Raw genomic sequence first — 24,642 nt, forward strand, 5'->3', positions numbered from 1 at the left:
TTCAGAACAAGTGTATCTCTCTTGTGATATGTTCAGATTGACGATCGGACCTACGGTTTGGGAATCAGAGGGAGGAGTTGAAAGCCATCTCGATCTGCCTGCTCTTCAACTTGTCTCTCTCTGTCAGTGGTGGACTTAGGATGTGGGTGTGTCCGTGGGTGGGGGATGGGGGTGGGGGCGGGCAGGTGGTGGTTGGGGGGGGTGGGGGCGGTCCGCATCGGGCGGTGGGTGGGCGGGCCCTCCTGCCCCGCCTGTCTGGGGTGTGTCTCTGGCTCTCTGGGGGTGCCGGCCATTGCCGCCCTGGGTCCTTGGGCCTGCGTGGTGTCCTGCGGCCTCTGCGGCTCCCTGGTCTTGGGGTCTGGGCGCTCCTGCGGTCTTGGGGTGCCATACCGCCCCCCTTCCCCCGCAGGGCTGGCCCTGGACCCTGGTGATGGTTTTCATAAACATATTGGGAGGGTTCAAATACACGCATGCATGTTCGATACTTCAGCTCCGTGACGCATCCCAAAGACCCGATGGGATCACTCCAAAGGGGCCCACTTGCTTCTCAAACCTACCACACCGCGCTGGCAGCTCTTCTCTACAATCGGGCTTTCCCCCTCCACCAAGACTCTCACATTTTTGGTGTTCAGTATAGACTTCTCTTTTGTTTTTGTTTTTCAGTACAGTATAGTAGACATGTATATGTTTATTTTTGATAATCTGCATGGAGCACAACCACCTCAAGGCCACAATACATCAGCTACACTGCCTGTTTCTCCCCTGTTTTTTTTTTGTTTGTTTGTTTATTTGTTTGTTTGTTTTTTCTCCTTCTTCTCCGCATGCACTGTCACTATATAACTCAGGTCTTAAGCACCTGCCCCCTCCCCCTTGCTTGTTTCCTTACTTTCCCCTTGACACACTTTGGTGTATCACGGCCCTCTCTGGCTCATATTAGGAAGTTTTTCCAATAAAGGCTGTTAGGCTAGTCTCCAGGGAGGGTGGGTGGCGGTCACAACCACGCATTATGGGTAAGCAAAAAAAAACGAAAAGAAAGAGAGAAAAAAAAAAAGGATGTTTGTAGGGCAGGGGTGAAAAGGAAAAAAGGGCACCTACTGCATGACATGGGGCCCCATTGATGTGGAAAAAACTCAGCTGACCCCCTAAACATGCTCAAAAACTCACGAAAATTGGCACGCATGTCAGAACTGGCGAAAAATTTGATACAATGAAAAAATTAACCCCAAAAGTGCCAAAATGGGCTGTCTAGTGCCACCTAGACACACTAAAATGGCTGCTGCTGCCTGTACAAATGTAGTAGAAAGATCAAACCAAAACTGGCTTGTTTTTCTCATCGAGACCTACAAATTAGGCACTCACACCCCTGACCTAACTCCAACAGGAATTGAGCTATTCGCCCTTTCAAAGTAAGATTTCGCCTCAAAATTTCTCTTTCTTCAAAAATCATCTTCTCCTACACCGTTTATCGTATCGGCTTCAAACTCGCACACATGACAGATCAACTCATGCTTACTGCTTTGTAATTGTAGCACATGTAGTATGCAGCATGACAAGTGACTTACTTATCAGAGTATTTCTTTGGTCAACAGTCAAGTAACCACACACCGACACTCTCTCTCTCTCTCTCTCTCTCTCGTCCTGTTACTGCATGTCACTAACTCGGCCGTACTGCATGTCAGTAACTCGGCCTCTTCTCCAGTGCCTTTGTGCTCCACTGTCTGTCACACATAGTGTGACGTGTGTGCTTGTGCTGCTGCTGTGGTCCTGCCAAATTCCTCCTGCTGCTACTGTGATCATTAGTCATACTTCTACTGTTATTATACACATAATTGTCACATATGTATACTATCACATATTAAAATATACAGTCATACTTCTACTGTTATTATACACATATGATAATTGTCACATATGTATACTATCAGATATTAAAATATACTTTCAACATATTGTACCACAGTAGCCAGAATTATAATTATAATATTTTTACTTTCATTAATGTTGTTGTAAGCTATTAACATTATTGTCTGTCCCACATCTGTCTCTGTCTCTGTCTCCCCTTCTGTCTCATTGTGTCATACTGATTACCGTTAATGTATTATGTTGATCTGTTCTGTATGTCATCTATTGCACGTCTGTCGTCCTGGAAGAGGGATCCCTCCTCATTTGGGCTTTATACATAAAATTGATTGATTGATTGAGTGATTGATTGAGGTCGTCAGTAGTTTAGTTTTTAGAAGCCATCAGCGTTCTACTCCCAAGTCATGGGTTCATTGTCAAAAATGACCTTGCGTTCTATTGACATTGCTTGTTTTATCGTCATCTCGACTCTTATGAATAGGCTAATTCACATTGTCTACGTGAGCTGGAGGCCGACAGCGAGAGTCCGAGGTCCCGAACTTTTTTCTGCATGCCTAGTTTTTTAAGTTTTTAAATATTGAAATCTTTAGTTTGACTCTTTACCCTTGACTGCTGTAACACTGGAATTTCTCAATTGTGGGATCAATAAAGGTGTATTTTATCTTATCTTATCTTATCTTATCTTATCTCTCACCTACCATGACTTTGCAGTCACTGATCTCTTTCATATAACATTGTCTACACAAGGTCTAGTCCACCTGTGTGCTCCATCCACACCATGATAAAACAGCTTGAACCCTGCTCCTAAGCTTATAGCCTTGCTACCTTTCCACCTGGTCTCCTGAACACACAGTATATCCACCTTCCTCCTCTGCATCATGTCAGCCAACTGTCTAGCTCTCTCTGTCATAGTCCCAAAATTCAAAGTCCCTACTGTCAGTTCTAGACTCTTGCCATTCCTCTTCTCTCTCTGCCTACAGACACGCATTCCTCCTCTCAGTAGTCCAATTTCCACCGCCACCCTGTAGGTCAACAGCACCGATGGCGGTCGTTGTTAACCTGGGCCTCGACCAATCCGGTATGGAAGTCATATTTGTGATTGGCATGTTTGACTTGGCATAGGTTTTATGTATGCAGAGAGAGAGAGAGAGAAGGAGAGAAAGGGCTCAGGGTATCACAGGAGGTCCCCTACACCGGACCTGTTTTTTTTTTTTTTTTGCTGTCGCTTGGTTCACCCCTTTGACATCGCTTAATCGCTCAGTTGCACTCGCTCGTCAATGTGGCAGAAATCAACAGACTTGCTTTTTCACTTTGATGACGTCATTGAAGCGATCAAGGAATTTTTTTTTTGGGGGGGGGGTCACTTGACTGTCATGACATGTCAGCTTCATTAAAAGTATAGCTGCAAATTAAAAGCAACAATAGATGTAAAAACACACAGAGACAATACATCTGAACATTTATACCTCCGACCAGCGGCTGAAAATTATACATTTTGATACATACAGGTATACATATTGCAAAACTCTGTAAAAGTACACCAAAGCATACATTTTCGTTTCCAAATATTTATTTGAAAACAGACCATTCATACGGTCAATAAAAAAACATTTTGTTAATAATAAAAAACGAATGTAATAATCTCAACAGTGACCGTGCCAGCCGTGTGTGTGCATGGGTGCGTGTGTGTTGTGTGTGTGTGTTAGTTTGTCAGAGAGGAGGAGTATCAATAAAAAAAAGTTTCCACTAATTATTTCGGTGTTTATTTCTTTTATTCTTAAGGTTTTTTTCATTAAAATGCGTAATATAGCCAACAATATTATAGACCAAAAGTTAATCTAATTTATTATTGTAGAATGTATTTAGCAAATCACCACTTTCTGGAGACATGGCGCAGCAGCAGCAAAACAAAAAAAAGGCATTATAAAAAGCCGACAAATAGTGTTAATTAATTGACATGAGACATTGGAGAGGTTGTCAGTCCTATTCTATAGTCTGTAATACTTTTTTTATTTTATCATAACTTCTCGGAAATTACTCAAAAATGCATTCATTGTGTGCTTCTGAGCACACGGGCAGCATAAAAAATGAAGTTACATATGATGGTCTGGCAGATCGTTGCGGCGCTTGGAGGCAGTTGACAGTGACAGTTTTTTCAGCAGCCATTTTTCTTCCTACCAATAACCTATGGTTGAGGCAGCTCCAGCTCCAACTCCGCTCACATGCTCTGACTCAGGCATCAGAGCCTCTGAGCTACAGCGATAGATGCATTGGCGCTGTCCGTGGTGCTTTACACTAGGACCGCCAGGATTACAGCGCCCCTTCAAGTGCCGCAGTCCCGCCGGCTGGCACGGTCACTGTTGAGATTACATTCGTTTTTTACAAAAAAATTTTTATTGACAGTATGAATGACAGTATGAATGGTTTCATTTTGAAATAAATATTTGGAAACGAAAATGTATGCTTTGGTGTACTTTTACAGAGTTTTGCAATATGTATATAGCCTACCTGTATGTATCAAAATGTATAATTTCGGTCGGAGGTATAAATGCTCAGAAGTCTAGTGTGTTTCATTTTTGTAACTTAAAGGCTTCAGAAAACATACAAGACACATTTTTAGGAAAAGTCATAGGAAGAGAAGCTTGTAGGTTTAGTTATTTAGTTATTTACATTATAAAAACCGTCGTGGCAGTTCTAGGACAAGTGCACTTACATTGATCACTTTAATAAAATAAAACGAGAAATTGGAGAAGATTGAAAAAAATGTTAAAATTAAATTAGGGAACTGATCACAGATGCATTGTGTCTGTGTGTTTTTACATCTATTGTTGCTTTTAATTTGCAGCTATACTTTTAATGAAGCTGACATGTTATGACAGTCAAGCACCCCCCCAGGATTACGGCAGCCAATCAGCGTTGAGCTGACAGGACCCAGCGAAATACCGCTCCAGATGAGATTTCTCATCTCAAGCAACGAGCGAAAAATCGTTCTGTCGTTCTGTCGCTGTCGCTCTGAGCCCGAGCAATTTTTCTCCTGGGCGAATATACGCTCAATCGCCCGTTTGCATTGACTTTGTATGTAAACTCGTCGCTAGCGAAAAAAAAAAACAGGTCCGGTGTGAACACACCTTAACAGACTAGACCTATATTAGCCTAATTAGGGGCTGGTCCAAGGCAAGCCTGCGCTAGCCCTATCTCTAAGCTTTATCAAAAAGGAAGGTCTTCAAGATAGTCTTGAATGTGGAGATGGTGACAGCCTCCGGGAGTAAGACAGGAAGATTGTTCCATAGAAGGGGAGCCTCATAGCTGAAGGCTCTGGCTCCCATTCTACTTTGGGGGACTTCAGGAACCACAAGTAAACCTTGCATTCTCAGAGTGCAGTGCTTTGGTGGGATAATAGGGTACTATGAGCTAGTGCTGCACAATTTGATAAAAATGTGCAATTGCGATTATGGTGGACAATATCGGGATTTGTGATTGCAATTACAATATAATTACTAGGGTTGGGAACGATTAACCGATACGACCGGATATCCGGTTTGACAAGCGAGAGATACGGCTGCATTGGTAGCAGCCTCCTCAATTGATACAAATCAGCCATGAATCCTTAGATGAATCGATTGTAGAGTCATGGATCGGGTATCGCGAGACTAGCAATAGGTTGACTGGCTTCAACAGTTTGCATCTCTAAAACAACGCGAAAGCCGGCGGCATGCTCCGTAGCAGGCATTACTGACAACGATAATGGATGTAAACATCAGCGCCAGCTTGACTGGTGGAGCTGAGGAACAGAAGCTAATGCTGGTTGGATAAACCAGGGAGCAGCCAAGCCGCAGCAGAAACTAAAGGCGAATCCTGCCGGTTGTGGGTTGAACGGGGGTCACAGACACCGAAATAGAAATACATATTCCTGTGAAATACGGAGGCCATAGTGGCCTCGGCGGCGACTGAGAAGCCCGGCTCCAGGTCCAAGAAGTCTTCGTCGGTGTCATGACTGCCCAAAAATACCTGAACAGCCAAGCTGTGGCAGCACCAGCACACAGGTATATGACGTGTCAGAGGAGAAACGAGCCGTTCACATTTCCACAAACCTCACCGCACTTTAGGGACTGTTCTTTACCTGTCAGGGGAGGAGAGTGGCTGGTTGATTTTGATTTTATTTATTTATTTTATTTTGATCCCCCCTATGTTAATCACTTATTGATGCTGTTTTTGAAGTATGAATAAGTCAATAAGTAATTTATTCCATTGAAATATCATTGATGTATTATAGAAAAGTGATTTATCTTTTTATAAATGACAAACACAGAGTACAGCAAACACAGAGAAATAGTCTGACATGCTGTCAGTGATAAGCTGCTAGTCATCACAGTCCATGATACGTATCAACTAATAACAGGAGATGTCAGATTCTGCCCCTACATTGCATGTTATTATTTTATTCTGCTTTATGTTTATATTGTACAGCGTTATGATAAACTTTATTCCAGACTCAAGTCCATATAAGATACATACAAAAACACAGACAATGTGTGATTTTGTGGTTGTTTGTCTTTTTATTTTATTTTTGCCAGTGTCATACAGCAACAATGCTTGGGGATGTGGTCTTTTACAATTTTGAAAATACTGTAAGAATGTCACTTTTATAGAATTGGCTTCTTTATTTTATAATATATACATCAACAAATGTTAACCATAGAATCGTATCAAATCGTATCGAATCATAACGTGCCTACACTGTATCGAATCGTATTGAATCGTATCGTCCCTACATCGTATCGAATCGTCCTGTATTAAAAATATATTGTTTTTGAATCGTATTGTAACCCGTGTATCTAGATACGTATCAAATCATCTATCACAGAGAGATTCCCAACCCTAATAATTACAATATACAATATAATAAATAAATGGCATCATGAGTCTTTTTGCTTGATTCAGTGTTTCCCCTACATTATATGAGGGGGGCACTGACCTGACCTGACATAGTTATTGTTATGGACAGACAGTGTGTCAATGACCATCAACAGAGTGAGCACAGTCAGACATGCTGCTCACACAGCAGCGTAGCACGGAACTGTACACACAGCGGATTTGTCACGTAAATGACAAATTCCAGCATGCCATAGCACAACACATCAGCATGTCAAGTGGGCCAAAACCGAGCAAAATTGTTCAATTTTTCATTTGTTATGGAGTCCATGATGTCCCTGTGACACTTACAAATGTTTGCTTATCTGTGCTTGGATGTTGTTTTATGAGGCTCTGGCGGCTTTCAGTTGTCTCTTTGTCTTTAACTTTACATGGCTCGGCTTTCTCTCGCATGCACTTTTCCTACTTTTCCCTGTGCTGTCTCAGGTGTTACAGATTGGTCGTGTTGCCGCGGGATGTGGTGACTTTAACTTTTAAACTTTTACACAGCACGTCTTTCAGGTATGGCGACGTTGGACAGAAAGAAGTGCTGTGTAAAAGTTTAAAAGTTAAAGTCATCACGTCCCATCTCAAGTGCTGATATAGATTGGTTGTGTTGCCGCGGGACGTGGCGACTTTAACTTTTACACTTACACAGCACGTCTTTCTGTTCAACATCGCTGTACCTGAATCCAAAGTATCGCCATGTAGCCTAATAGGCGTTTTTTTTGCCACCAACTCAGCCTGTTCATGGTCGTGCTCATGCTCTTCTTCAGCGTCTGTGTTGGTCACTGCTGCACGCCGGCTGCACGCACCAGGATAGCTTGTGGGCATGAGGTCAACAAACTCCACACACTACAGGAGAGGCAGTCAAGTTCACAGGCACACACGTTAACATTTATTTACATTAAATTGCAAATCGCAGCCATTTATGCGGTTATGTAATCGCACACCCTGACATCGACATCGCAATTGCGATTGCGATTGCGGTTGCGATTGCAATTAGATTAATTGTGCAGCACTACTATGAGCTCACTAAGATATGACAGAGCTTTGTAGATAAGGAAAATAATTTTAAATTCAGGATTCTGGATTTTTGAGTGAGCCAGCGCAGAGAAGCTAAAACAGGAGAAACGTGATCTATTTTCTTAGTTTTTGTCAGTATGAATGCCGCCACATTCTGGATCAGTTGGAGAGTTTTAAAGACTTGCTCTAGCAAACTGCTAATCAGTAATTGCAGTAATCCATCCTCGAGTTAACAAATGCATGGACCAATGTTTCTGCGTCATTTGTTCATCTCAAATATTTTATTTACATCTTTATTATTTACTTTAGACACTGACACAAACAATAGAAAGCAATACTAGAATATCATATTATTATACAACACTATATGAATATTGTATTATCACGACATGACATGACATGACATGACTGTATTGTGTTATATTGTATTGGTTATATCATATTGGTGGTTAAAACAAATGCCTGAATGATGCATATATAATTCCTATCTAACTTGTTTGTAAATGTAAAGTAGCTACCAGTAGCTTAGGCTGTATAGTAAGTGACCTTAGACAGTATGGCTGATGCTGCTTGGGTTCAGCAGGATCCCACTAGTTGTCTCAGATTTGCATCAGAACCTTTGACTGAACAAGTGTAGCAACTGTCACCATTTCACATCACTGCTTGTATGAATAGTTTTGATGTGAAATATTTTCAGGTGAGTATTTTGTATTTTGGTGTTGTTAATTTGTTCGTGCGGGAAGTTCCACATCTGTCACTGAATAAAAATACAAACATTAGTCTGTCAAACAATGAAGCTGGATAAATTCACTATATCATTTTTTTGTTTTTTCTGTTCCTCTCAACTATTCTCAAAAGGAATGGCAATATATAAGAATGGCTTGACCATCTGCGCCCTTCTAGTGACTCTCACTATTTTGGAAACAGGGAACTTCAGTGATTCTTCAAGTCAGGTTTTACCGGTAGGTCCACCGTGTTTATGATACTGAACAGAAAATATGGGGTCACAAGTTTTGTTAAATAACACAAAGCAATTCTTTAACCCTGTTTTCGCAGGTACACAATGAAGAAGAACCCTTTCTACCTCACACCAGGGAGAAAAGGAATGGTTTGTCTGATTAATAAATATTATCAAAAATGATACGAATATTGGAAAATACACTTTTAGGCTTCCTAACTGAAAGTTAGATGAGAAGATTGATACGCTTTCTCATTTGTCTGTCTGAGAATACATTAGTTTAACATTACCTAATCAGGGGGAACAGTTACACAGTCTTTTGTGTTGTTGTTATGAGGTTGCTAAGCAACCAGCAATGTTTTCAGGAAGACATTGTTCCCAGCCAGGCTTTGACGGAGTGGCCAGACTGTGGAATTACAACTTCATGGTCCGTCACATATTGCCATGGAGCCCAAAAAGCCTTTTTTCACAGAATTACATTGTGAAAGAGATGACTGTAAATCAGTGGATACATTTTTTGAGCATCACAATCCTGGCAAAATTACTTGTTTTACTATCAGGATTTAATCCATTCAGTCCAATAGCATTTAGAAAGTCTAGAAGTTAAAGTCTCTGGTGCGCTTGCTCTGTGGGCCCAAGCTATGGCTGGGAAGGTGAACTTTTTGGCTTCATAAGCGACTAAGCAACTTTTAATAGGAATGAAAGGGTATCTCCTCAAAGCTATATCCAGTTCTCTCAACATGTCCTCGTCCCAGTTTGTTAAATACTGCCACTTTGTCAGCGGCCATACACATCAAAATATGGTGTGTTAGCAGTGTTGAGAGGATATCTTTCAAAATGTATTCTACTACAGATCATTGAACACATTCCATTAGATTACTCAAACTAAGTAACTCCCTCTAAATACTGTATCCTGTCTGTACGTCTCACCTGCCACTGTGGTGTGGCAAGTGCACTTCACACACTTTTTTAAAAATCTGTTGATGGGAAATGTGTGCCTCATGATTTCACATGGTGTCCTAACAGCAAGCAAGCATGGCTTTCTGTCCACACTGAATCTGTTAAATATGCACCTCTGTTACGTCATGGATACAAACCATGTAGCCATCAGCGGTATGCTCGATGGGAGACGTAACCACTGCTAAGAAACTGTCCTGCACAAATTACATTAATATAGCCAACAGCATGCTGGTTGTTATTAACAATGGACATTACCAGGAACTTTCAGCTCCCTGGTGGTCTCTGTCGTCAGCTGTAATCTTTAGGTTTTTGCAGTTAAATGTGGAGGTGTTGTGCAGATAACTCCCCATTTCAACTCCATAAATCAGCTCTTTTTCATCTATTGCAAAGCTTTAAATACAAGTGATGGGAATAAATAAAAACAGGGTGCCTCACAAAAGTTTAACTCACAATGTCAGTGCTGCATTATTCCAGGCCAGTTGTAACAATGCTATAGAAAGCAATGCAATCAATCTGACACTTGCTCACGCTGCATTCAGTTAAGATACAGTGTTTCAAAATCAAAACAAATAAAGTAATCCCTTCAGGTTATGTATTTTTAAAGACAGTAACTGTAGTCACAATAACCACAATTTTAACTGTAATGAATACAGATACTCTTATTCATATTTTAAATATGTAACTCAGTTACTCGTATTCTGTTACTCCCCAGCCCAGCACGTTAGGTACCCTCCTGCATCAGTTTTGGATGTTCAGGGATGACGTGTCAGTTTACACCCGTTATATGCACTGTGTCTTTTTTGCAATACACCTCTATTTTCACAGGAAATGTACAGTCTTAAGTCTTATGTTTATTATCTTAGATTTAGGCAATGAAAGCACATGCTCCTGATTGAAAGTGCAGAGTTCGTTGGACCTATCCAACAAACTCTACTGTCCACTACTACTGAAAATCTGTTTATGGGAAATGTGTGCCTCATGATGGCCAGCATCCACTACTGCCTGCCCTATACAATCTTTCTCACTCTTTATATGTGACAGTAATTGCTGACAGCATTACAAACAGCTGCTGACTGGTGTGTTTCATACTGCTGTGAAGGGTGCCTCTCCTTTTTGTCTTTTGTATGGACATGTTAATTAGAGAGTTTTAGAGGTACTGGTAGGTGGATTTTTCCCCTTTTCTTATGCTAAGCTAGGCTCAGTGTCTCCTGGGCATAGTTAAAAATTAGTGTAAAGACATGAATGTGGTGTCAGTCTTATTTAACTTATTTAAAAACTTATTTACTTATTTACTTATTTAAAAACTGGAATTAGCAAATTTTCAAAATATCAGCCTATAAAAAGTTTTATACCTTGTATATCATGAATGTATGGTTGTCAAATATTCACATACTTTTTTATCTAATTTCAATCTTCAGTGCCTACAGGCCAATGGAATTACATCATTGATGTTGTCGTGAATGCCTCTAATGTAGAAACATTTGAGCAGATTCGGTCCTCATTGAATGCCACTAGTCTTCCCAATCAACTGGATAACAACACAAAGGTCTCTGACATTAGCATCACAACAGGTGAGAAACAATCTTCTTTAAACAATTTGATGATAAACATATTACCAAGTTTAATACTATATAAATACAACCTTTCTCCTCTGACAGTGTGTTCCTCGACTGGAACTGGCTCCCTGTGCAGATGTGAGGAACATTTTGCTTGGCCATACAGCAGCTGTGTCACATATGGAGCCTGTGATCACTTATCCAGTGGCATCTGTAAATGCATCAATGTCATTCCAGCTGATGGCCAGTTCTGTCAGCCAATATCAGGTGATCAAGTCATAACTAATTATTAAATCTAGTTACAAGGGCATCCATTTCTTGTCATTGCTAACTGGCAGCATTGGCCAGATAAAAGGGGGGTAATAGTTATATTCTGTTTAGTTTAATTCAGTGCAAATCCATGCATGTTAGTTCAGTTACACAAGCTGTGTTCAATCTCCACGGGTGAGCTGAAGTGGCTATAGCCCATATTTTTTATACAGTATTAACAGTGGATCACATGATGACTTGTATTTTGAAATGGTCATGCATTGTGATGAGCAAACACATAATTAACACTAGACTCTGTTCTTCCTCTGAACTCTACAGAGCCTTTTCATCTCTTTTATCTTATTTTTTTCAGGCCCACAACTTTACCATTTTGGCTCAGTTTCACTGCTCTCATCTGTGTCATTTCCAGATGCACAAGGCTGCTGTTTTTAGTCAAAACATATATACTACATATCACTACTAAACCCACTGTGCACTTCCTGGCCAGCACCAAATAGGAGATAGACTATATACTAGCTGGCAAACAAAGCGAAGCATTTAGCAGTTATACTGTATAGAGATAAAGGCACACATATATTTTCAGGAGATGACTGAAACCAAAACAGAGCTAAAAGTAGAGTGAGTAACCAATATGACTAAGTCACTAATATTCATTCTTAGATTCATTTGATTCATTTGCTTGTCAGCAAACAGTAAAACTGTTTGCTGACAAGTTCGCCTCAACTTTTATCAAGTTGATATGGCGAAGCTGATATGTAAAAAAACTGTAAGTCTTGTGTTGGTCTTGACAGTTCATCTCCAAAGCTTGTTTCCACTGCCCCCAAGTGGTATATGATAATGATTGCAGCTCTAAAAATACTAAACACAAATATCTATTAAGCACAAGACACAAAAGTACAAATAAATATATGAAAATTATATAAACATATAAATAGATGTTAATGTGGAGACTTACATTACCCTGCACAGGAGGCCCAAGAGTACAGAACTACTGTAATCAAAAATAAATGAATAATAGATAAATATATGATGAATGAAGTTCCTGGCTAAAGACCTCAGCAGAAATTGAATGACTCTTTAAAGTAATTTTGCCATTTCACAACATATGTCCCTGTCCATAGCTTTAAGAAATATCAAATTCATGTATTGCAATTTTAATAGCGCCGGGTATCTAAAATCACACACTAGGGCAGCATTATATCAGTGGAGCAGGTGATCGACATGTCTCCTCCAGATGAGATAATCACTGGTTTCACCTGTATATGACAGGGAACCTGTTGAAGCCACTTTGCACCTTTGGTATAGTCCAGTGCGAGAACCTTGCATCCAAATGTGAATGTCCGCAACTCTGATTTTGCTCATCGTTTCACTTGAGCGCTCTGTTGACAGTGCACCACCTCTCCTGTCTTTTGAGGTGTCAGGAGGTCAAGTCAAGTGTGCAGTTGTCTCTTGAGCATAGCTGAAGCAACACATTTGTCTTAGCATGAGGTGTGTTTCTATACAACAGGAAAGCACTGAGACCTCGGTTAAGGGACTGTGTGCCTTGAGAGGACTTGAGAGCTTGCTTCACTGTGTGTACAAATCTTTTGGCGAGCCCATATGTAGCTGGGTGATATGGCGCAGATTTGATGTGCCAGATACCCTTCTCTTCCATGAATGTTTTGAACTCTTCAGACACTAGCTGTGGACTGTTATCACTGTTGGGGTAGGCCAAAATGACTGGAGATAGACCTTAGCTCTTCAATAGTTTGCTCTGAAGACGTGCTCTTCATAACAGTAACTTCTGGCCATTTGCTATGGGCCAGGCTTCAAACTTGGTGTCATCTCCAGCCAAACCTGAAAAAAGTCATCAATGAGGGGTAGTGGATACTGTTCTACAGTCACAGTGACTCTGAAACCACCACAGATTCTTGGTAAATCAATGTTGCATTTCTCTCATGCGCGCGTGCACTCTCTTTTTCTCTCTCGCAGTCTCACTCTGTTTCTTTTCTTTTGGCTTTTCTAAGATGACAGATGCTGAATATATACTCCCTATCTGATGCTGTGGCTGTTTGTGGTTGGCTGAGAGGGATGTGAGCTCATTAGTTTTGTTAATCAAATCAGGTTGGGTTTCCATTACGCGTGCCAAACGTGCCAGACGGTGCCAATCCCCTTTGATCTGACATCAGATGTGACGGGACAGTAAATATAGAGATACATTTATGTGCTGATTGCAGATAGTTGCATTGAATAGTGTTTTTTTGGGTATTTATTGCATTATTAATGTGCCTGATATTCTGGAAACCTGCCTGTCAGGTTTTGGTGACATGTGCGCACTGTCCGCTGGTCAGCCAAACTTCGGCTTACACCGGCTGCGCTCCCCTGCGCTGACAGTAGAGGTGGTTTCAGCTGGCGAGCTTTTGGCGCACCTTCGACGGAGCCTTTTGGCATGAAACTGTCACTGCGCCAAGCTGGATCTGTCGACACCTCCCCCTGCTGCGCTGCCACACCCATCTCAGCACACCTCGGTCTGCCAAACTACCAAATTGAGCGCGCCTCGGGTTGCGCTGCTCGAAACTAGCTCAGCGTGGGGTTCGCCACCCTGCGCCACCCTGCGCTGCGCCAGCAAACTAGAGCCCCATGTCTTTACACCAACACCCTTGTGCCAGGTGCCCTGTTTTCCCACAACAGTAGCATGGCTTGTCAGCTGCTGTATTGTTTTTGGCAGCCATTTCCATCAACGTTCTAATCTCTTTGGCTTTCTCCAGTCTCAAATTAGCCTCAGTAAGTTGTTGTTTATGAATAGCTTTGCTGCCTAGACCACACATCAATCTGTCATGTATGGTGTCATTTAGTGCAAGTCCAAATTCACAGGGTTCAGATAACCGTTTCACTAACCAACACAAAATGTGAAACAGATTCCTTCTTTTCCACATTCCTTTTATGAAATTGGATCCTCTCTGCAATAACCAGTGAGAGAATAGTGCTCTCTTAATATTTTTACTATTTATCTCCAGGCTTGTCACATTGCACAAGGCTGCAAGTAGGTTGACTGTTTTTTCCATACATAACACTTAAAAATGTCAGCACAAGCACATCCTCTTTAATCTTGTTATCAAGGACAAAACACTTAAATCTCTTAGTATATGAGCTCCACTGTTCTGTGTTTTCCCTTGAATAGTCCTATGTTTCCAATGAGTGCTGCCATTTTTGTTATATCCCACCGGCTTCAGCAATTAGTTTTATCCCTGTACTTATGTGCACTGCCAGTTAGTTCTTTTCCTTGTTTTATCTGACTTACTCATCTTTTGTTATTTTACAGTTCCAACACACTCCTTGCTTTCATAGTTCCAGTCTCTTATCCACCGCAGAGATTCCTCTTACCTCCTGCAGCAGCACAGTCCTCCGTGCCGGCCTGGCTCTGGTCACGCAGTGGCAACCAGCGTACACTGCACCTCAGTTAGCTGAGAGCTAGCATTACACATCCTTAAAAAACTTGCAAACTCACACCTCCTACCGAAACAACAAACACTACGTGAGGATGCATCTCCTTGTCACCAGTTTTGTTGTTTAGTCCACTTATTTTGGATTACAACCAATAATGAGGAAACAGGAGACAAGGTAGAACTTGCCAGCAGGCATGTATTCAGTATTTCCATCAGAGCAGGATAATGTACCAGTTACTACACATAAAACTGGAGGGAGAAACGCTATCTCTGAAGGAACAAACGTGTACTGTCAACAGTTATTACTCACCTATGAACCGTAACTATAATCCACATATATGCCAACAAAAATGCTGCTCATACAATCTTCATACACTCTCAAAGAACCAGACAGAAATTTAATTTACTGTGGGTAGTTATGTAGGTAGTAGATGCATGAAGATAAAGATGACCTATTTCTTCAGTATTTAAGCAAGATTATTGTTTTTGTTTTTTTTAAAAATCTTTTACAGTTTCAAAATAAAAAACATGTAAAGGGCTTGGGCAAAAGTTTGGGCATGTATGATCAGTACTTAGTAATGCCCCCTTTGGCAGGTATCACAGCTTTTAAATGCTTTTTGTAACCAGCTAAGAGTCTTTCAATTCTTGTTTGGGGGATTTTCACCCATTCTTGCTGCAGAAGGCTTCTAGTTTTGTGAGATTCTTGAGCCGTCTGGCATGTACTGCTCTTTTGAGGTATCTATCTTTGAGGTATCTATGCACAGATTTCCAGTGATGTTTAGGTTGGGCACTTGTGAAGGCTGTGGCAAAATCCTGAGCTTACGCCTCTTTAGGTAGTCCCTTGTGGATTTCAAGGTGTGTTTAGGATCGTTGTCCTGTTGTAGAAGCCATCCTCTCTTCATCTTCAGCTTTATTTCTTTTTACAGATGGTGTGATGTTTGCTTCAAGAATCTCCTGGAATTTAACTAAATACATTGTTCCCTCTACCTGTGAAATGTTCCCTGTGCCACTGGCTGCAAAGCAAGATTGATCCACCTCTGTGCTTAACAGCTGGACAGGTGTTCTTTAATGAAATTCTGCACCCTTTTTTCTCCATACATACCATTGCTCATTGTGTCCAAAAAGTTCTATTTAAAGTTCATCAGTCCACAGGACTTGTTTCCAGAAAGCATCATGCTTATTAAGATGTCCCTTTTCAAACTTCTGACATTAAATTTTGTGGTGAGGACACAGGAGAGATTTCCTTCCGATGACTCTTCTATGAAGGTCATATTTGTACAGGTTTCGCTGCACAGTAGCACAGTGGACCACCACTCAAGAGTCTGACAAAGCTTCCTGCAGGTCTTTTGCAGTCAAACAGGAGGTTTGATTTGCCTTTCCAGCAATACTATGAGCAGCTCACTTGGAAAGTTTTCTTGGTCTTCCAGATCTCAACTTGACCTGTTAACTGCTACTAATTTCTTAATAACATTACAAACTCAGGAAACAGCTACCTTCTAACAGTTTGGTGTGTTCTTATAGCCTTCTCCTGCTTTGTAGGCATTAGTTATTTTAGTTTTCAGACTGCTAGGCAGCTGTTTAGAAAAGCCCATGGCCGCTGTTTGTTGTGACAAGGTTTCAGGAGTCATAGTATTTACAAAGCTTTGACAATTGCATCACTTGGCCTTTCCTAACCAGCTTATTATGGTCTGAGACCCTGGTAAAAGTTATCCGAGAGCTCAAATGATTTGGGGTGTCCAAACTTTTGCATGGTGCTTTATTCCTTTTTTTCACTTTGTACAAAAACTGTACAAAACAAAAATAATACTCCAATCTTGCTGAAAATGTTGCAAAGCATGTTTTATGTTTAACTAAATGTCTTTTGGAGATCAGTTTACCTTCTACTCACTTAACTAGTCACAGTGAACAAAATTTTGACCAGGTGTGCCCAAACTTTTGCATGCCACTCTATTTAGTCCAAACAAATACTAAAAATAGTCTAGACAGTAAGATCTTAAACAGACATTTATGTCTTTGTTGATTTATTTTTCACACATAATCACATATTCAGTACATTGTTTTACCCTCTTTTTTTGAAAAGTGCCTGATTGAAAAATTAGAAATCCTGTAAAATGTTTCTTTTCGGTGATAACAGGTGAGGCTTTGTAATATGGTCTCATTGTGTTTTCCAGCTATTAAGTCCCAGCTATAGTCATTAGCAGCAACAAAAAATGTTTCTTTCAGTGTGTTGAAACTTACATAACTCAATGACAGAAACAGTTACAGTGATTCTGACTGAGAGAAAAAAATACTTTTGTGTCAACTTTCAAATGAGATCATGCATGCACATGTAGTAAACATGGAACTTTCAGTTTACTCTGGATATGCCTTGGATTGATGTTTTAGGTGAATTTAGGTGAATTTGACAGGACCTTTCAAAGGACCATCAGCCTTCTCGGGAAACTGAAATCTAAATTTTACCTTAAACCAAGTTGTCTAAATTATTTGTGATCAAGCATCGATCCCGTTTCAATTGTATGTCCTGAAACCAAACAGACCCTAAATCATGTTATATTTTTCTAACAGCACTGCTAGCTCAGGTTGAGTATGCAGTGGATGTGGAGCTGAATGTAGCAGATTTTGAAACAGTGGACTACCTTAGGAGTTTCCTGGACAATGGCAACGTTCCTCTGACCTTGGCTCCCACTGTGAATGTCACACAAGTTGACATCACCACAGGTAAGAATGGAGCTTCCTCTGATCAGTTGACCGTAGATGATCATTTTGTGAATCAAGGCACAGTAAAGTGTGCTGTATCGAAGCGAATCGTGACCAATATTTAAATTGAAATGCATTTGCAGAAATGCTTTTTCATTTTAAGAATGTGGCTGCATTATTTGACTCATAAATAAAATTAGTCATCAATCATCCTATTTGCATTTTAATTTTCTTCTTCAAGACTGCTCATTCTTTCACTTGATTAAAATGAAAAAGAAAAAGACATTTGAGATTTAATTTTCAAAATATGCCCCAGCAAATAGATACCAAAATTCAATTTGAATTGTAAAATTTGAAAATTAAAATGCATTTGCAGAAATGCCTTTTCATTTTAAGAATGTGGCTGCATTATTTGACTCATAAATAAAATGAATAATCAATCAATCTATTTGCATTTTCTTCTTCAAGACTGCACATTTTATGCCATAATCAAAAAGAAAACAAAGAAGACATTGCTATTTCATTTTTGTGGTCTGCCCTGCAAAATAGTGCCCATAATTCGAAAATGATTTGGCAATCTGAGCGGCGCAGGAGAGTGACGTCAGTTGCCGCTCTTCTTCAGCTCCGTGCTGACCATGGTGCTACCCATCTAATACGGTAGGGGGCGGTGTGCACATTTGATATACGGATGCATCACAGATCATGGCGCTTCCTGAGATTGTGCTTTCTAAACATCGTAATTTCCCAAACCTGAATAAATACCACACATAGCAACACAAAACTGCTTTGCTAGCTCAATCATGTTGTAACTAAGATATCTGCTGGAAAAAATATTTTTTTCATGGACTGTCCATTGAGTTATGGAGTTAATACGTCTGCTGACTTGACAGTCATTTAAGCTAGTAGCAGCTTATAGGCTACTTGTACTTATAGTTTATACTTTGTAGACATTGTGATTTCCCAAAACTGAATAAATACCACACAGTCCAGCAACTTTTCAGGGGCAGAAATCCCGGGTGGGACAGGGGGGACATGACTCCCCCTTCAGTAAAGCTGTACCCCCCTAGAATCATTTGAGACACAATTAAAAATTTTTGAACAGTGCAGTAGTATTTATTAAAAGCACAATGTAAGTGGTGCTCATTATAATCGCGCAATAATGTGCTATTTAAATCTTAAAAGATTTAGTCCCCCCCTCCCATTCCTAGTAGTGGTATATCCCACACTCTTTCCAACAGGCGGGGCTGCTTGGCAGCAGTAGCAGGCTGTGGCTGGAACCGCTGCCCACATCGCAAATCGCAGGGTAAGATGTTCACTCACACAGACACAGTTTAACTTAGGCTACACATGTTACAACACATCCCATTTACTGTTACAACAAGCCCCAGGCCCAGGCTGATAATATAAACTGCAACATTTCTCCTGCATTGTTCAAAAGCCTACTCAATTACGAGTGCTGCTAAGCTAAAAGCTAATGATTAAGCTCAGAGTTTAGTGATAGAGAAGACAGGAGAGAAAGAAGAGGGAGAGGACAGGACAAGAGCAGTCAGTTGCGGAGCAATGGGTACCTGTCTGTAGGCTCTCCACCTGTCAGTGAGACAAACATGAATGACGTGCAGTCTAACTGACAAGGAGCGGTCATTACGTGCGACTATTACGCACGGTTGTGGTGGAGCGGCTCGTATGGGTACCTGTCTGTAGGCTCTCCACCTATCAGTGAGACAAACATGAAAGACGTGCAGACGAGGAGCAGTCATTACGAGCGACTATTACGCACGGTTGTGACGGAGCATAGCTAATGGTTACCTGTCTGTAGGCTCTCCTCCTGTCAGTGAGACAAACATCAAAGACGTGCAGACGAGGAGCGGTCATTACGCACGACTATTACGCACGGTTGTGAGGTGCGCAGCGGCAGATCTCACAGCACACTGTTTATAAACCAGTTTACCAGTTTAATTGCAGGAAATGTTTAGTTTTAGTTTTAGTTTAGTTAGTATAGACATTCACTTTGCCTGTTGGAGAGATACAGAGAAGATTAAAGCGTCAAATTGCGGTAAAAGATGCTGTATAAAAGACAGGCTACAATTTTTTTCCTTGTCCCCCCCTGGGATTATTCTCTAAAATTTTACTGTTTATTGTCCCCCCCAACTATAAAATGGGATGTTCGCCCCTGCCTGTGACATTGACACGTTAAATAATTTTCATACATACAAAGCGGCCTTGGTTTGATTCTAACCCATAAAATACGGTTGTCAAATACTGAATCTGCTGCATCGTGAAATTAATAAATTATGCACAGCTAAGATTAACTGATGATATGGAGTACCTATTGACATAAGTGTGTAATAAGCCTGGAGGCCATAGCTAACAAGCTGCAGTCAACAAAGACCCTTGTAAACTTGTATATGTTTCATAGATATATTTACACTACTATTAATTCAGCATGATCTTGATCATGATAGAAATTAAATTGCATCATGCCATCTTGCTGTTCTGCATTAAATTTTTAAGCAAAAAAATGGTATTGGGATGGTAAAGGAATTTTTGGACTGTATGTTTATCTATATTATCTATATATTTATCTAAATATTAGCACAATTTAATATCAATAAATCATTGCACACATAAGTAATCATCTTAAATATTTAGATTAATATAATTTAGATCTGCCCTGTAAAAGTGTATGTACAGTACAGGCCAAAAGTTTGGACACACCTTCTCATTCAGTGCGTTTTCTTTATTTTCATGACTATTTACATTGTAGATTCTCACTGAAGGCATCAAAACTATGAATGAACACATGTGGAGTTATGTACTTAACAAAAAAAGGTGAAATAACTGAAAACATGTTTTATATTCTAGTTTCTTCAAAATAGCCACCCTTTGCTCTGATTACTGCTTTGCACACTCTTGGCATTCTCTCCATGAGCTTCAAGAGGTAGTCACCTGAAATGGTTTCCACTTCACAGGTGTGCCTTATCAGGGTTAATTAGTGGAATTTCTTGCTTTATCAATGGGGTTGGGACCATCAGTTGTGTTGTGCAGAAGTCAGGTTAATACACAGCCGACAGCCCTATTGGACAACTGTTAAAATTCATATTATGGCAAGAACCAATCAGCTAACTAAAGAAAAACGAGTGGCCATCATTACTTTAAGAAATGAAGGTCAGTCAGTCCGGAAAATTGCAAAAACTTTAAATGTGTCCCCAAGTGGAGTCGCAAAAACCATCAAGCGCTACAACGAAACTGGCACACATGAGGACCGACCCAGGAAAGGAAGACCAAGAGTCACCTCTGCTTCTGAGGATAAGTTCATCTGAGTCACCAGCCTCAGAAATCGCAAGTTAACAGCAGCTCAGACCAGAGACCAGATGAATGCCACACAGAGTTCTAGCAGCAGACCCATCTCTAGAACAACTGTTAAGAGGAGACTGCGCCAATCAGGCCTTCATGGTCAAATAGCTGCTAGGAAACCACTGCTAAGGAGAGGCAACAAGCAGAAGAGATTTGTTTGGGCCAAGAAACACAAGGAATGGACATTAGACCAGTGGAAATCTGTGCTTTGGTCTGATGAGTCCAAATTTGAGATCTTTGGTTCCAACCGCCGTGTCTTTGTGAGACGCAGAAAAGGTGAACGGATGGATTCCACATGCCTGGTTCCCACTGTGAAGCATGGAGGAGGAGGTGTGATGGTGTGGGGGTGTTTTGCTGGTGACACTGTTGGGGATTTATTCAAAATTGAAGGCACACTGAACCAGCATGGCTACCACAGCATCCTGCAGCGACATGCCATCCCATCCGGTTTGCGTTTAGTTGGACGATAATTTCTTTTTCAACAGGACAATGACCCCAAACACACCTCCAGGCTGTGTAAGGGCTATTTGACCAAGAAGGAGAGTGATGGAGTGCCGCGGCAGATGACCTGGCCTCCACAGTCACCGGACCTGAACCCAATCGAGATGGTTTGGGGTGAGCTGGACCGCAGAGTGAAGGCAAAGGGGCCAACAAGTGCTAAACACCTCTGGGAACTCCTTCAAGACTGTTGGAAAACCATTTCAGGTGACTACCTCTTGAAGCTCATGGAGAGAATGCCAAGAGTGTGCAAAGCAGTAATCAGAGCAAAGGGTGGCTATTTTGAAGAAACTAGAATATAAAACATGTTTTCAGTTATTTCACCTTTTTTTGTTAAGTACATAACTCCACATGTGTTCATTCATAGTTTTGATGCCTTCAGTGAGAATCTACAATGTAAATAGTCATGAAAATAAAGAAAACGCATTGAATGAGAAGGTGTGTCCAAACTTTTGGCCTGTACTGTATAGCGCACTGAATGAGTGTTTTATGTGAAGATGTTATTACTGCTTGTCATAAGAAAACACAATGCGCTCACTTGTAAGGTCCTCTTCGCATCATTCAGTGCGCTATACACACACTTTTACAGGGCAGATCTAAATTATATTAGGCAGCTTTGTATGTCTGAAAATTATTTAACGTGTCAATGTCACAGGGTTTCCCCCTGAAAAGTTGCTGGACTGTGTGGTATTTATTCAGTTTTGGGAAATCACGATGTCTACAAAGTATAAACTATAAGTACAAGTAGCCTATAAGCTGCTACTAGCTTAAATGACTGTCAAGTCAGCAGACGTATTAACTCCATAACTCAATGGACAGTCCATGAAAAAAATATTTTTTCCAGCAGATATCTTAGTTACAACATGATTGAGCTAGCAAAGCAGTTTTGTGTTGCTATGTGTGGTATTTATTCAGGTTTGGGAAATTACGATGCGCCATGATCTGTGATGCATCCATATATCAAATGTGCACACCGCCCCCTACCGTATTAGTTTGTCTCACTGACAGGTGGAGAGCCTACAGACAGGTACCCATTGCTCCGCAACTGACTGCTCTTGTCCTGTCCTCTCCCTCTTCTTTCTCTCCTGTCTTCTCTATCACTAAACTCTGAGCTTAATCATTAGCTTTTAGCTTAGCAGCACTCGTAATTGAGTAGGCTTTTGAACAATGCAGGAGAAATGTTGCAGTTTATATTATCAGCCTGGGCCTGGGGCTTGTTGTAACAGGAAATGGGATATGTTGTAACATGTGTAGCCTAAGTTAAACTGTGTCTGTGTGAGTGAACATCTTACCCTGCGATTTGCGATGTGGGCAGCAGTTCCAGCCACAGCCTGCTACTGCTGCCAAGCAGCCCCGCCTGTTGGAAAGAGTGTGGGATATACCACTACTAGGAATGGGAGGGGGGGACTAAATCTTTTAAGATTTAAATAGCACATTATTGCGCGATTATAATGAGTACCACTTACATTGTGCTTTTAATAAATACTACTGCACTGTTCAAAAATTTTTAATTGTGTCTCAAATGATTCTAGGGGGGTACAGCTTTACTGAAGGGGGAGTCATGTCCCCCCTGTCCCACCCGGGATTTCTGCCCCTGAAAAGTTGCTGGACTGTGTGGTATTTATTCAGTTTTGGGAAATCACAATGTCTACAAAGTATAAACTATAAGTACAAGTAGCCTATAAGCTGCTACTAGCTTAAATGACTGTCAAGTCAGCAGACGTATTAACTCCATAACTCAATGGACAGTCCATGAAAAAAATATTTTTTCCAGCAGATATCTTAGTTACAACATGATTGAGCTAGCAAAGCAGTTTTGTGTTGCTATGTGTGGTATTTATTCAGGTTTGGGAAATTACGATGCGCCATGATCTGTGATGCATCCATATATCAAATGTGCACACCGCCCCCTACCGTATTAGATGGGTAGCACCATGGTCAGCACGGAGCTGAAGAAGAGCGGCTACTGACGTCACTCTCCTGCGCCGCTCAGATTGCCAAATCATTTTCGAATTATGGGCACTATTTTGCAGGGCAGACCACGAAAATGAAATAGCAATGTCTTCTTTGTTTTCTTTTTGATTATGGCATAAAATGTGCAGTCTTGAAGAAGAAAATGCAAATGCAAATAGGTTGATTGATTATTCATTTTATTTATGAGTCAAATAATGCAGCCACATTCTTAAAATGAAAAAGCATTTCTGCACATGCATTTTAATTTTCAAATTTTACATTTCAAAGTGAATTTTGGTATCTATTTGCTGGGGCATATTTTGAAAATTAAATCTCAAATGTCTTTTTCATTTTAATTAAGTGAAAGGATGAGCAGTCTTGAAGAAGAAAATGCAAATGCAAATAGGATGATTGATGACTAATTTTATTTATGAGTCAAATAATGCAGCCACATTCTTAAAATGAAAAAGCATTTCTGCAAATGCATTTTAATTTAAATATTGGTCACGATTCGCTTCGATAGTGTTGTTCCTATTAATTCCTTAAAATCACTTCCTGATGGGTTTCTGTCTATCATATATTGTTATTTCTGTCATGAAAGGATTTCTTGTATTTGACATGACATTACAGTTTCTTACAAGAATGCCTCTAACCAGTTGTCTGCTTGGCATTAAAGGGAAAGTTAAGATTTTTTTTCAATGGGTTATATAGGGTACTTATCCATGGACATTATAATACATACAGTAGATGTCAGTCGGCTCACCCCCACTTTGGAGAGGCAGGCCGAGGTCCGACATGGAAGCTAAGCAATCTACTGCTGTGGAGGGGTTTGCAAGAAAATGTTTTTTAGCCACCTAAAAGAGTCCCATCTATAAATTCAGTATCAGTTTAAGTGTACGCTATATTTAGAATATTTTCACTGCTCCACATTAATGTCAGATAGTGATTTCCAATGGGAAAATGATCCCCTTATATCACCCTCTTCAAAGCTAAACTACATTGAGAAAAACAGTGATTTAACATCATTGAACACAGGAGCTGCCTCCAACAGTTATCGTGTTTGTATTAATGTGACTTTTTGCGTTTAAAGGGTGAGTTCAGATTCACCGAAATCACAGAAAAACACAAACTAACTAACTGATTAAAGCAGCAGTAGAGCAGCAGCGCTGTGTTC

At 40.6% G+C, this 24,642-nt stretch overlaps 1 protein-coding gene across 11 annotated transcripts in view; it reads left to right on the forward strand.

Moving 5' to 3' along the window:
* Window positions 1–24,642, forward strand: part of LOC117252677 (uncharacterized) — a 191,815-nt gene that overhangs the window by 43,589 nt on the left and 123,584 nt on the right. For all 11 annotated transcript variants that reach the window (XM_033619742.2, XM_033619743.2, XM_033619747.2 and 8 more), the window contains exons 3-7: window positions 8,656–8,759; window positions 8,854–8,905; window positions 11,134–11,286; window positions 11,374–11,538; window positions 17,532–17,684. In XM_033619742.2, the coding sequence (XP_033475633.1) occupies window positions 8,656–8,759; window positions 8,854–8,905; window positions 11,134–11,286; window positions 11,374–11,538; window positions 17,532–17,684 (627 nt within the window). The remainder of the gene's footprint in view (window positions 1–8,655; window positions 8,760–8,853; window positions 8,906–11,133; window positions 11,287–11,373; window positions 11,539–17,531; window positions 17,685–24,642) is intronic.

This window comes from Epinephelus lanceolatus, chromosome 13 (assembly GCF_041903045.1).
Source record: "Epinephelus lanceolatus isolate andai-2023 chromosome 13, ASM4190304v1, whole genome shotgun sequence".
Classification (NCBI taxonomy): Eukaryota; Metazoa; Chordata; class Actinopteri; order Perciformes; family Serranidae; genus Epinephelus; species Epinephelus lanceolatus.